At 38.5% G+C, this 15066-nt stretch overlaps 1 protein-coding gene across 3 annotated transcripts in view; it reads left to right on the top strand.

The window, feature by feature from the left end:
• The window catches only part of apaf1 (apoptotic peptidase activating factor 1), a 274267-nt gene that overhangs the window by 89771 nt on the left and 169430 nt on the right, over positions 1-15066 (top strand). For 2 of the 3 annotated variants that reach the window (XM_059987521.1, XM_059987522.1), the window contains exons 12-13: positions 12634-12818; positions 14786-14912. In XM_059987521.1, coding sequence (XP_059843504.1) covers positions 12634-12818; positions 14786-14912 — 312 coding nt within the window. Of the gene's footprint in view, positions 1-12633; positions 12819-13391; positions 13521-14785; positions 14913-15066 lie in introns of those variants that run through there. The other variant, XM_059987523.1, reaches the window with a different exon arrangement.

The following is a 15066-nucleotide window of genomic DNA, read 5'->3' as shown; positions in this document are numbered from 1 at the left end:
TATTGCATTCAATTCTGATTGCTTTATTTTAGGAAGGATGTGGAGACATTGGAGAGGGTGAAGAAGAGGTTTATCATTATGCTGTCTGGATTAGAGAGGATACGATATAAGGGGAGGGGTGGACAAACTTGGATTGTTTTCTCTGGCAAAGTGGAGGCTGAGGGGAGACCTGAGAAGTTTATGAATTTATGAGGGGTGAAGATAGACGGTCATTAACATTTTTTCAGAGCTGAAATATCTAATGCTAGGTGGTGGTAGGGGGTAGGGTAAACATTTAAGGCAAGAAGGGGATAAGTTCTAATGAGATGTGAGGCAAGATTTCTTGAGAGTGATGTGTGCCTGGAATGCACTGCCAGGGGTGGTCGTGGAGGGAAATATGATAGAGGTGTTCACGAGCCTATGAGATATGCCGAGAATGGAGGGATATGGATATTGTGTAGGCAAAAGGGATTAACCTAGTCTGGCACAGCATGGTGGGCCAAAGTTATCTTTTTCCTCTGCTGTACTATTTTATCTTCTATAACAGGGGTTCCCAATCTGGGGTCCAGAGACCCCTCGATTAATGGTAGTAGTCTATGGCGTAAAGAAGAGTTGGGAACTCCTGTTCTATAAATATTGGCTCAGTGAATGGCAGTGCTAATGGTAGTGACAATTATGTATAGTATTGTGATTCTTAGAGGGTGGATAGCTGTTTCTTGATATATTTTCATGAATAAATTGATAAATTTATTTAAGAAACAGACCTCAGTATAGTCTGTGGAGGAGTAATCAGTCTGACCAAGCAATGCTGGTTGTTGGCTTGGATCAGAGTGACTTGGAGGAGTGTGGATTGCAACCTGATATTTAGCTTACAGTAAATGTATTCAACCAAAAGTGGAAGGTTTCACACTTGTGCAGTGTGGAATTTGGAGATTGTTGAAGTTTAAATTTAGGAATAGCAACATTCTTTGTAAATTGTTAATGAACTTACTGGATCTAATTCGATGGAATAGTGAGACTTTGTGTTCTGTAAATGTCCCAGTAACTTAAAACTTGTTGAGCTACCAAATGGCCATGATTTTGACAGGTGCCTGAAGCTCTAAATTGTGGTTAAATTTGGAATTGATTGGAAGTCTGTTTGATATTACATTTCTGCATTGCTCTGTTATGAAGAGCTAGACCAGAATCCCAACAGAAATAAAGTCATATTATAAATTGAAAACAAAAATGAGTGAATGATGTAATTGTTGCAGTACCAACCTTCTTAATTAGATTTTTGGAACCTTTTGCCTGTAAGCAGTTTTCTTTGTAACAATTGGTATAGTAACAATTGTACAGGGAGTACAGACAAAAATGTTGTTGTCTGTGAGAAGAACCCCTGTGGCTATGTTATAATGAAACTTGCCCTCGTACGGTGTTAAAGGTAAATGCATATCACAGACTATGGGATAGTAATTACCTGAACATTCAGTAAGAATTCTCTAATATTAGGCAGCTGAATATTTCAGCCATGGGACTGATTAAATTTCAACTGCGATGACTGTAACTGTTCTTCCAAAGGTACAGTAATTATACCTGCTGCAGTTTTGATCTTACGACTAACATTCACATAAAACAAAGTATATTTACCAGTAGAATTTATTAATCACAAGATGAATGTGGAATTAAAATTCCCATGTAAAATATTGATTTATTAAATCTACAATCTGGTGGCATGATTTCGGGTCTTTTGGGTGATCTGGCGTTTTGCTCTCTCTGAGAGTGTTCCACAAGGTTCAAACAAAGTATGCAGACAGGAGACCAGGAGGTCTGGAGATAGGCTCACAATCGACTCCATCTCTCAACGATTGAAGAGCTGAATAAGATAGAACATAGAGGTGAGTGCGGAGAGTGAACGTGTTCAGTGTTGTCTATTAGCCTCTCCCTCGCAGCTCCCAAGGTAATGTCCTTGCATTTGAGAGATCTCTCTCTCTCTCTCCCCCTCCCCTCCCCCTCCCCTCTCTCTCCCCTCTCTCTCCCCTCTCTCTCCCCTCTCTCCCCCCTCTCTCCCCCCTCTCTTGGTGCTAGAGCAAGGTTTACTTGACGCAGATTGTAGGTTTGGACTCTAATTCAGGTTTATGATGTATTCTAATTTCTAATTCTGATGCTGCTTGTTCTTTTTTGTCACTATATTTGGGTGATTTTTGAATTGGAGTGGCCTGCAGATAATGAACATTGAAGTGAACTGTACTGAAACATGCCTTTTGATTTTGTGTTTTATATTCTGTGTTTTTGCTTGTTTTTCTTTGTAGCTGTTTACACATGGGGGTGAGATTTGGTGTTTTTCTTTGAGTGGGTTGATTCCATGGTTCTTTGTTTTGTGACTGTCTGTGGGGAAGATGAATTTGGGTGTTGTATACTGTTCATATATATACTTGGATAATAAATGTACTTTGGATCTTTGATATTTATTTAAATTCAATTCCGATTGTGTAAACAGGAGAATGAAGATTACTATGTAGGATTAGGTTAAATTTTAAATATTCCATCCCAGGAAACAACCTGGTGAATCTTTGCTGTATTCTTTCTATTGCAAGTATTTTCTGTGGTAGGAAGATAAAATTTAAACAATATTCCAGGTGCATACTCAACAATTTGCTGCATAAATGCAGTTCAGTGCCTTTACTTATACCCAAATATGGTGTCGGGAAGTGTATGGTCATGCACTTTGGTAGAAGGAATAAAAGCATCAACTATTTTCTAAACAGGAAGAAAGTTCAAAAATCTGAGGTGCAAGGGGATTTGGGAGTCCACGTGCAAGATTCCTTAAAGGTTAATTTGATGTTTGAATTGGTGGTGAGGAAGACAAATGCAATGTGTGCATTCATTTCAAGAGGACTAGAATATAAAAGCAAGGATGTAATGCTGCAGCTGTAAGTGGGGCATTACTTGGAGAATTGTGAGCAGTTTTGAACCCTTCAAAGGATGTGCTGACATTGGAGAGGGTTCAGAGGAGGTTCGTGAGAATGAAAAGGTTATCTATGAGCAGTGATGGAAGACTCTGGGCTTGTACTTGCTGGAATTAAGAAAAATAGGGGTGGGGAGGAATCTCTCTGAAACCTGTTGATTGTTGAAATACAGAGTGGATATGAAGAGGGTGTTTCCTTTGGTGGGGTAGTCTATGACCAGAGGGCACAACCTCAAAATAGAGGGATATTTATTTGGAACAGAGATGAATAATTTCTTTAGCTAGATGGTGGTGAACCTGCGGCTGTGAAGGCTAGGTCAATGGGTGTATTTACGGTGGAGGTTGATAGGTTCTTGATTAGTCAAGGCGTGAAAGGTTTTGAGGAGAAGGCAGGAGATTAGGGTTGAATGGGAAATGGATCGGCCATAATGAAATGGCGGAGCAGACTCATTTGCTGAATGGCCTTATTCTGCCCCTATGTGTTATAAATATCCCAATTGCACCAATCAATGGAGTACTTCTCCAATTTCCTGCTGCTTCTGCATGTTACCTTCAATGGTTTGTATGTAATGGTACAATCTCTTGCCACTTAAAGAATACTTTTTTTTTAATACACCAAAATGGATTGCTTTATATTTATCTGTATTATATTCCATTTGCCACGTCATCTTCAAATTACTTAGCATATCTGATGTTTTCTTGATGTCTCTCTGCATCAGCTTGGATGTATTGCACTTTGCAACTCATCCAAATCAGTGATGCATTCTGTGAATAACCGGGCCCTAAGCTCTGACTCCTGTTGTGCCACAGTCATTACTGTAGCTTCCAAGCATAAAAATAAGTTGTTAATCCTGATACAGAAATTGCTGCTAATATTCAGCAGTTCGGGTCACATCTGTGGGAGAAAGAACAGAGTCAACATTTCAGTTACGAATCACTTTGTCAGCACTCAGCTTCATCTCTGACTTGGAATTTTGACTGTTTCTCACCCCACAGATGCAGCTAACCTGCTGAGTATTTTCTGTTTTCATAAGTTCCAGCATCTGCAGTTTTTAGATTTTCAGTATTTTATTTCTACCAATTACATTCTGTTAACCAATCCTCACTGGAATATTGCTCTCAACTCCATATGTTCTAATTTTGTTTAATAACTTTTTCTGTGATACCTTACTAAAGGCCTTCTCAAAGTCCAAATGCAGAAGGTTCACTCTAACCTATTTTCTTCAAGACATCCTCAAAATTTCTTTTAGATTTATGAAATAAAATTATTTTATGAATCCATATTCATTTTGTTCAATTAGGTTATTATTTTCCTAGTGTTCCATTATAATTAATAGATTTCTTTGCTAATGTCTGTCTAACTAGCCTTTGGTTTCCTCTTCCACTCTCAAAAGTGGGAGTATATTTGCCACTTCATGCTTAGTAGAATTTTGGAGGATGGCAACCAGCGCATCCATTTGTTCCATTACCAGCTGTTCAAAAACCTTGAATCATCAAATCTTGGGGATTTATTGGCTTTCAATTCAATTAATTTACTCCCTGAGAATAATTCTTAGTGGCAGAAGATAGAGGTTTAATTGAACATGAAACATTTCTCTCATTAAAGTTTTTAGAATTTACGTGAAGTTACTATAATTATTGACCAAACACTAAAACATTTTGGCTGCTCTTTTCAGAAAATACATGAATCAGCTTTATGATATGGAATGTAGCCATTTATAGATCATTGAGGGTGATGAGTTCCCTTCCCCAAAGGATAGAGTGATTGCATTTTTCTTATTTTATTTGTGTTAACTCACATATAATTGGTTTCATTTTCATAGCCTGACATGTAGGTTTTCGAACTCCTGACCATAGATCACATAAGTAGCAGAAGGATTTGAGATTACTGTGATGATCAAAGCAACTTTGCTTGTATTTTTCTTATTTAAAGTAGAAAATAACTTTTTAAAAAAAAATCATAATGTCAGGAATACATAGTCAGGCAGCATCTGGGGCAAACAGTTGCTATTTCAGGTTGATGACTTTTTATCAGCATTGTTCCAAGAATTCAAACTTTCCACTTCCATAATTCTGTCTTGTTCCATTCTTTGTTCAGCTCACCTGCTGAAGCCTTGATTTACACCTTTACATTGCACAACAATCTGCACTCAACATCAGTCAGTAAGACCAAGGAATTGATTATAGACTTCAGTAAGGAGAAGTTGAGGGCACGCACACCAGTCCTCATTGAGTGGAAAGAGTGAGCAACTAGTTGATGCAACTACAGAGATGGCATGACAGCAGCTGAATTTCATTAGGAGTTTGAGGAGACCTGGTATGTCACCAAAATCTCTCACAAATTTTACAGATATACAGTTGAGAGCATTTTAAATGGTTGCATCACCGTTTTGTCTGGAGAGGCCACTGCACATGTTCGGAATAGCTGCAGAACTTTGGAAACGCAGCCAGCTCCATCATGAGCACTGGCCTCCCCAGCATCGAGGACATCTTCAAAAGGCAATGCCTCAAAAAGGCAGCATCCATCATTAAAAACTCTCATCACCTAGGAAAACCTTGTTCTCATTGCTATCATCAGGGATAAGGTAAGGAGCCTGAAGGCACATCCTCAGCACTTTAGAAACATCTTCCACTTTGCTATCAGATTCCTTACTGGACAATGAACACCACCTCACTTTTTTTTGTTCTTATCTGGCACTACTTGTTTAATTTAGTTTTTATGTGGTGTTAAGCTGCCTGATGGAACTACCAAGTTCTCATGGAGAAGGTATTTCCACAGTGCTAATTGGGTATCAAATTCCATGATTTTGGCTCATGACAATCAAAGTGAGTACAGTCCAAGTGTAAGCTTTGGTGAACATGCACCTCATTCGCTTCACTGGTATTGTTGAAGAACCTGTGTTACTCCAGTGCACCTTTTAGATTTTGTACTCTGCTGTCATCATGTGTTTGGAATGGGGAGAGTTGTACAATGGGATAATGCTACCCTCTGATAACAAAGGTTCACAGCAAGACCCTGGCCAGTGTGGGCCACTCCCATATCTCAGAAGCCACCTTTCACCAAAAGTGGACAAGGATGATAAAGTTTGTCATGGCATTTGATATACTATCACAACCTTGGCTGGTTAAGGAAAAGGTCTGCTCCCTACCTGACCTTTCTCATGCAGAACTGATGCAGCTTCCCTGGTTCTCATGAGCTTCTGTAATCAACATATTTCTCCACCTTCTCCAGCTCCAGTCACAACTTCCCCTCTTGCCCTTTTCTGCTCTCCACTTGGTCCAATCTATCCATGTTTTCTTCGTCACTTCCCATCAATGCTATTTTGCATACTTCAAATTCCATGCAACTTCAGGAGGTACATTACATGTATCTGCAGCTCCTCCTTTACCATAATCCAGGGATCAACCTTTCCAGGTGAGGCTGAAATTCATATGCAGCTCCTCCCTCGTGTCTGTTACATTCAGTTCTAGTGATATGTCCTTCTCTGCATTGTTGAGACCAAGAGTAAGGTTGGAAACCACTTTGCAGAGCATCGGTAATGGCCACCATGAGCTTCCTGTTGCCACACTGACACCTATGTCCTTGGCCACCTTCATTGCCACTGTGAGGCCAAATGTTAAAAGATAATATGTCATATCCTGCATGGGTTGCCAGCAGCCCAAAGCTATGAACGCTGAATTTTCCAATTTCAGGTAATCCACTCCTGAAGAAGGGTCTCAGCCTGAAACATCGAATGCTTATTCCTTTCCACAGATGCTGCCTGACCTGCTGAGTTCCTCCAGCATTTTCCACACATTGCTTTGGATTTCCAGCATTTGCAGACTTTCTCGTGTTCATGATTGGCCACTGCCCCATGTTCCTTTCACACTCGTACAAGTCTATCCATGGTCTTTTTCCTTTAGTTCACTTTTCCATTCATCCTCCTTTCTCTCACTTGGTTCCATCTTCCCACTAGGCTTCTCTTTTCTGATCCTAGCTATCACCTGCCAGCCTCTATCTCAGCACCTACTCCATTCTTCTCCCCCATCTGATTCCATCTGCCCATAGTCTACCACTCATCTGGCTTCACCAGTCAATTACCAGCCTCCGTTTCATCCCTGCTCTCACTTCTGTGCACTTTAAAGTGTTTCCTTATTCCTGATGCAGGGTCTCATTCCAAAATGTCAACCATCCCTTTGCTTTCATAGATGCTGTTTCACTTGCTGAGTTCTTCCAGCAAGGAAGATTCCACCATTTGCAGTCTCTTGTATCTTCTAAGGAAGAGGATGTCTGATCAAGACCTCAAACCTCCCATAAAACTTGTGGTATTTGAAGAATTCTTAATGTAATGGTATGCCATGTCCAGTAGAGATGCCTTTTTGATTGTGTTCAATGCTCAGAAGATTTAGTGTGAATGTTTCTTGCTGGTTACAACCGTTGTCTGAATACTGTCAAGACCATGCTGTACTTTGGCAGACACTTCCTTCGTTGTTTGCATGGTTACAAATGGAAGGGATGCTGATCTTTCATTTAAATTATCTCTCTTTCTGACTTTATGATGGAGAAAGTTATTTCCAGCAGCTGTAGATGATTGGGTTTTGAACAATATCCTGACAATTTGACCCGGTCCATATTCAGGCCAGCTCCAATGATGTCCAATCCTAACTGGTTCTGAGCATTCGGCCCGTCAAAGTATAGAGCATACTTGATGGGCCGAATAATCTCACTCTGTTCCTGTGTCTTATAGTCACAATCCTGGAGAAAAGTACAGGGGAGTAAGTGATCTCATTCTGCTTCTGTGTCTTATAGTCACAATCCTGGAGAAAAGTACAGGGGAGTAAGTGCTAGTTGACAGCATTATTGATAATCTCTTTACTGGTGACTGACAGGAGGCCTGTGGTCGATTGATCACCCACGTTGAATTGCCTACCATTTTGTTCTGCAGCTGGCACCAACCCAATTTCTCCACATTGTTTAGATGCCTGTCGTACATCTGTATAGGAATCACTTATGCAGTTTCAGAAATTTGTCTGGTATATGGTCAGTCCTGAATGCTTTGCTTTATTCACTGAACTTGATATTCTTGAGTCTGCAGTTGGATTCTGTGGTAGTGAGGACCTGATGAGGGTGAGATACTTTGGAGTTTGATTGTAGATGATTGTAGTTGCTTCTCTCTTGTCTTTTATGTATGATGGATACTGGCATTGTTAACAATATTTATGTTTTAGTTTGCTTTAAAAAAAAATTTTGCTCCACTGTCGAGTTTTGATCTTTTCTGTTATTTTGAACAGCTGGATCAAATAGCACAGAATTTTGCAAATGCGGGTGGCAGATCAAAAATGGACAGGATCTAGAAAATAGGGAATAAATCATTCCAAATATGAATCAAAACCAGGGAAACAAAAGTGGATGAGTTTCTAAAGATAAGTAATAAGAGTTAATGAGTATCAATCCTCTCAGGAAGTATCAGTCCTCTCAGTGAATCTGGAAAAATATAAGGATATAGTAGATCTTGATATAAAAGCTTAACTAACCTTCAGCTGTGTTGTGAGTGTTAAGATCTGACCTAAACAAGCTAAGAACATTTTAAAAACCGTAATTCTTAAAAGAATGAGTCTCATTGTGTTTTTGTTTTCTCTGCCATTTTTGAATCAGAAATTTGCTTTGATCACTAATACAGTAAATGTAAGTAATAAAAAAAACATTCAGCTAAACAACTGCATTCACTCCTTTTATCTCCCCTAAGAGTGAATATCTACCAGAAATAAATAACTCAAGAAGTTTTATTTGACTGCCTTCCCCAGCTTTGAGCATGATTAAGCAAAATTACTGGATATTAATATAATCTCTTGACAATTTGCATTCAAGATTTGCCTCAATAACAAGTAACCCGTTTTTCTTACAGCTGGCTCTGTTGGATCTCACTGTTACCAAGGGTTTAGACCGATGTACATTGACGCAAATCTCGGGTTGCACGCCAGCATATCTCAGTCTTTTGATTTGATATTTACTTGCCCGTAAGACAGTGATGCTATGAGTAGTGATTTTCAAATGACAAACGAGTCAACCTGACAAGTACTTATTAAAGTAAGTTAGTCTCAAGGTCCACATCAACAGAGCTTGAAGACCAAATGGTTTAAGAGCTGCAAGTCTTAGTACCTGAAGAGGTCTTCCTATTCATCAATATAATTTTTCATCCTAGTCCCTGTCATAATCAAGTAAATTTATTATCAAAGTGCATATATGTCACCATATACATCTGTGAGATTCATTTACTTGTGGGCATACTCAATAAATCCAATAACCATAATGGAATCAATGAAAGACTACACCGGTGTACAAAAGAAGACAAAATATGTAAATACATAAAGAAAGAAAGAATAATACTAATAAATAAGCTATAAAAATTGAGAATATGAGATCTTTGTGATGGGATAAGAGCATCCTAGTGGCCTCCTTGAGTGTACCTGAAAATTGTTGATGTTGAGGAGTGGATTTCTATTTTGTGATGTGGGCTCTAGCTCACTGAGAATTTAGTTGAATGATTTTAATTTATTTCACTGTGATATAAGGTATTTGCCAGGATTGGCTGAATTTGAGCTTGGATTTTGCAGATAAAAGCAAAATAACTATTTCACATTTCCTTTGCAGTTAATACTTAGAGTTCAGTCACATTATTAATATATTCTTCTTGTTTTGAGGAGTTTAACAGTACATAGACAACTTTTTGCAGAAAGTTGTTCCACACGTCAGTTAAAAGCAGAGCACATTGCTAATGATTCTAATTCTTTGATAATTTTTAAAGTTTTGTTTGTACCTTTCTGTCCTTATAAAAATTGTATGTATAAAAATTCCAGATGTAAATCATTGAGGCACCCTTTTCAGTGTTCCACAATCTCATCTCCTTAGTTTACTTAATATTTATTATTCCCTTTTTTGGTGGTTTATTTGCATGAAAGTGTTTCAGCTGCAAAGTAGTTGGTAACTTGAATAGATATGCAGTAACACAATTGAGAGGTAGAGAGGAATTGGTTACAAAGAATTGCATGGCACTGTTATGTAAGGAAATACTAATTGTATCTCAAATAAATGGCAGTCTTAGTAGTTCGCAATGCAGGTTCACATTACCAGACATGTAATAATTCAGAAATCATAATGAGCTACTTATGCGCTGGATTATTGAATCTAACGCCCATCTGCCACTTGCTACGTTGTTATATCTACTGGTTGTTCCTCCTCACAGTCATTGGCAAACCTGCTTAACTCCAACTAAACTCAACAGGCTGACTGGATAGTGACTCTGATGCATATTATAGATGCAGAATTAAAGAGTGATGAATTTGCAGAGTTTCGCAAAGAATTAGATTTTTCAATATATTGTTCTAGATTTTTCAAGATGGCCACCCCATAACACACTCTATACTCTACCGGGCTTGGTAACTGCAAGTTGTGTCATTCGGTAGTGATGCCTGACTACTTTCTCCTAGCTGTTGGGATCTATGTCCCTTCTCATTGACTAAATTAAAGCGGCAGGGGCTGGGCCTGAGACGGCAAATGAGCCAATTGCTGGAGCAGACTTGGGGTGATTCACAATAGTAGATCTGAGGCGAGGCAGAGTTGAAGCGAAGAGGCCCGAGCCCGAGAGTGAGAAACAAGCTGAGGTTTGACTGATTTAAATGCGGGACCAGATTCGAAAAGTCAGATACGGGCCAAATTGAGCCTGTGAGTCCCAGGCTTGAGAGCATATTGGAGCAGCAGGGCTCAGGTCCAAGACTGAGGGGCTAGCTGTGATTTTTGGACAACTTAAGCAGCAGGCTAGATTGAAAAGGTCAGGGTGTCAGTGTTTAGCTCACTATGTATGAGGTTTACTTGTCTTTGCTGAACCGAGGCTGTGGCCTACAATTGACAGGCTCCTGGATCTGCAATGACTAACTTTGTGATTGTGGACTCCCTTTCATGAACTTCAGTTCTGAATGTTATATATTTGCTTACTTATATTGCTTCTGCTATTTGTTTTTATTCTGCACATTGGGTGTTTGACGGTCTTTTTAAAATGAATTATAATGGGTTTATTCTGTGGTTACCTCTCAGCAGAAGAATCTCAAGTTAGTGTATAGTACACATACTTCGATAATAATGTACTTGGAATTTTGAACTTTAAAATTTAAGTTGCAGTTCCTTTGCATGACCTTTTCCAAACCATCAACCTCATGGATTTATGAGGTGTATTAAATATTTTAAAGTAGTTCGAATTGTTGGTTATTAAGTTGCTGACTTGGTTCAGGATGAGTTTCATTGGCCTTGATGATCAAGACTTATAACACTTAATATTCAAATTGAAATTTCAATGTTTCTTGCACATAACGGTGTGTAAGTGAAATCCCATTGGACTGTACAGCCGTTTCTCATTTAGGTGTCTGATTGTTTTGGCTGAGTATTTAAAATGCTTTTAGAACATAGAATATAGAACAGTACTGCACAGTGCAGGTTGTTCAGGCCACAATGTGTACTGGCCCTTTAAGCTACTCCAAAATCAATCTATTTGTTCCCTCTCACATAATACTCCATTTTTCTTCTATTTGCTGTACATGCCTATCTTATGATCTCCTACATGTCTCTAATGTTTGTGTCTCTACCGCCACCCCCGCCCCCAGCAGTGCATTCCACACACCTACCACTCTTCATGAAAAGAAAAAATACCTCTGACATCTTCTCATTCTTCCTCAAAACACCTTTAAGTTTTAGTCCCTTGTATTAGCTGTTTCCATCATGGGCAAGAAAAGTCGCTGGCTGTCCATTCTATCTTTGCCTCATTATCTTGGATACCTTCAACAAGTTAACTCTCATCTTCCTCTCCAAAGAGAAAAACTCTGGCTTGCTCAAGCTATCCTTATAAGACAATATCCTCATTTTATGAAATTATATTTGATGTGAGTCTTTAACAATATGCAACTCGGGTATTAATTCCATGAGGTAGGGGCTTGAACCTGTTATTCTAAGGTGCCTCGCCACTGAATGATTTGTGCAACACCACATCTCAGTGGATACCTGATGAGAAGCAGAGGAGACCACCCATTGACATGAGCTGGGCGATTCAGACCCAGTGGCATGGCAAAAGACCAGTTTTGCCAGTGAGTAGTAGTCAGAGGTTGGTAGTTTGACAATTGCCCAACGATCATACCTTCAAGTCTGAAATGGCAAAAGCATACTGGTGTAACAGTAGTGGTTGTTGTAATGTGAACAAAATCTCTAAAGCTAGTGGATATGAAAGTGCTTTATTCAACAAAAACAAGAGCAGGCTTTATATTGAGACCTCCTTGGAGGAAGAGACCCCCGATTGAATATTACATGATATTTTTATATGCTGATGATCAAAGGTAACAGGACTATTCTATAGTTACAGTGTATCTACAATGCTTCCTTTGTATTACATATAGTTTTCACACATCTTTTTTGCACCAATGTTCCAGACATCCAAAATGAATGTTAATCTGCACTGTCTGGTTTGCAAATCAACTCTAGTCTACAGCTTCATGAAAACTATTGTTCAGCGCAGCTTTTTAAATTCAATCTACAGTGCACATTCATGTCTGCAGAATGGTTGCTGGTGCAGTTGATATTTACTATAAACCCTAATTCCAGAATACGCCCTAAAGTGGTCTGCAAATGGATTGATCATCTCTGCATGTATGAACCGCAAGTTAAAGTTATTCCAATTATTTTGCAGAATAGTACTGTGCGGGAAAATTTTCAAGAATTCCTGTCTTTGAAAGGCCATCTCATGGTGCAGAAACCTTTTCCAGATATTGTGCAGTTGGGACTTTGTCAGCTAGACTCCTCTGAAGTGTACCGTCAAGCAAAACTGAAGGCTGTGGAAAAAGCCAAAAATGGAGCTATCTACTTGGAATGGATGTTAGTATTCAAAAGTGGTGTCAGAAAGTCTGTTTAGCTGATTAAATATCAATGTGATTTTGCTTTTGTGTTAATTCAAGTCGATCAGAGACTTACTGAATTTGTTTTATATTTGTGTATTTTGGGGCAATCACGGAAATTTTAACTTCATATTTTTTTTAAATTAACATGAAAACATTGAGTTTATCCTATTAATTAAAAAATTGTATAATAGTTTAACAAAATATCAATTGAATTAATTTTTTGTTAGGTTCGGGTCTTTTAGTTTTTTTTTTAGAAATGGGCTAAAATTTTGTTTATGAAATCTCCTTGTTGAGTCAGAAACAACAATTATCCAGTCTATTAATAAATGTCATAGTTTTTGACTAAGATTGGATAAGTTGTGACATAATACAGTGGCACCTTTCCATTCAACAGTTGTTGTCTGGCATGTAGGCTTTTTATAAATAGCACATATGCTGGGGGGTGTTAAACTCAGTAACACATTGACTGTTAAGATGTCATCAGATATTGCTAGAGCACATCTAAAGTGGTTGTAATATCTTGAACCTGACATCTGCTCTTTATCATCAGAGGGAAAACAGCTTCCATGATTGAATTGCAAGATCTCAGCCAAATTGACTTTGTAGCAAATAGATTGAGATTACACAATATTTTGACTGATGCGGGGGAATAGTGTAATGTGTGTGGAGAATATTACATTTTTGGTGAGTGCAAGAAACATCAAAATCTAAAAAAAATAGATCAGATGGTTGATTGAACAGACTTGGTATATAGAATTAGTATGATTGTATTGATGAATCAACATGAACTCCCTGGACAAGTGATTTTGTTATGTCTGTGTGCATGTACAATACATTCAACGAGGAGCAGATATTTTAATTGATCTGTGCAAGCCAAATGATTATTACTTAAGTTTGTTGACTGATGTCTGCCTCGGTTTATACATCATTTCAATAGAGCTTTCATTAGCCAGAAAATTTTACATTGAGGATTTTGCAGTTCTCTGGGCTTAACATTGGACTGAATCTTCCTGGACCATATCTCATCTGAACCAGATGTGAAGGACCAAACTTGCTGACCGTGTGTGCTTTTGAATTGAATGGCAAGGTCCAGGCTGCGAGTCGTCCTCAGGCAGCCGAGCAGAGGCCCCAAGAACAGACAAGCTTTGATCAGAGATGGATCAGGGACAGATCTTACATCTTGTCAAAGACTGTAACAGATACTAATAGTTTTTTTTAAATCTCTGACTTACTTAGGTTTATCCAAAATAATCTGAAAGAATATCTTGCTTTTTGCCTCCTGCTCAATTAATAATTTTCATTCAGGTGAAGAATGTTTTCTTTGCCAGAATCTCAGTTCCAACTTGTAAAATGACACACTTGGTTGCTATTTCTTGCTAGATATTTACCCTTTGAATGCTTCTGAACTATCTAACTCTTAAATGTATTTGTCTTATGTCACTAAGCTGGCTCTATTTTGTAATATGTAGAAATTGTATAGAATTCTGTAAAATGTAGAAGAGGCCACACCCTCTGCTTGCTATTGCCATCGGGCAGGAGGTACAGAAGCCTTACTTGACGGCTCATGTCCCACACCACCAGGTTCAGGAGCACTTATTACCATGCAACCATTAGGCTCTTGAAGTGGTGTGAATAACTTCACTCACCACTACTTTGAGCTCATTCTATGATCTATAGGCACATTGTCAAGGACTCTTTCGAACTCAAATTCTCAATATTTTTATTTGCATATCTCCTATTCTTTTGCACATTGGTCTGTGTAGTTTTTCATAAAATTCTATTGCATTTCATTTTTTCCTTGTAAATGCCTGCAAAATAGTGAATCTCACGGTTGTTTATATTATTATAACGTTGATTAAAAATTTATAATTTAAGAATAAGTTAAACAATATGCTTTAAGCATTTTTCTTCATGGATATAGGTTAATAATTTTTTTCATAACAGAAACAAGGCCACCTTGCAGAACTCATCACGACTTGTTGTTCAACTTCACTGTGATGCTGTTTTTCATGCCTGTTTTTCTCATGATGGGTTGAAGATAGCTTCTTGTGGAGCAGATAAAACTTTGCAGGTAAATAAATAAACATTTCATGGAGTGGCATGGTAGCGTAGTGGTTAGCACAGTGCTTTGCAGTACCAGTGACCTGGGTTCACTTCCTGCTGCCGTCTATAAGGAGTTTGTATGTTTTCCCTGTGGCCACATCGGTTTCCTGCGGATGTTGTGG

This window comes from Hypanus sabinus, chromosome 13 (genome assembly GCF_030144855.1).
Source record: "Hypanus sabinus isolate sHypSab1 chromosome 13, sHypSab1.hap1, whole genome shotgun sequence".
In the NCBI taxonomy this organism is placed as follows: Eukaryota; Metazoa; Chordata; class Chondrichthyes; order Myliobatiformes; family Dasyatidae; genus Hypanus; species Hypanus sabinus.
The sequence above is the reverse complement of the archived record's forward strand: the minus strand, read 5'-3'. Positions and strand labels throughout refer to the sequence as shown.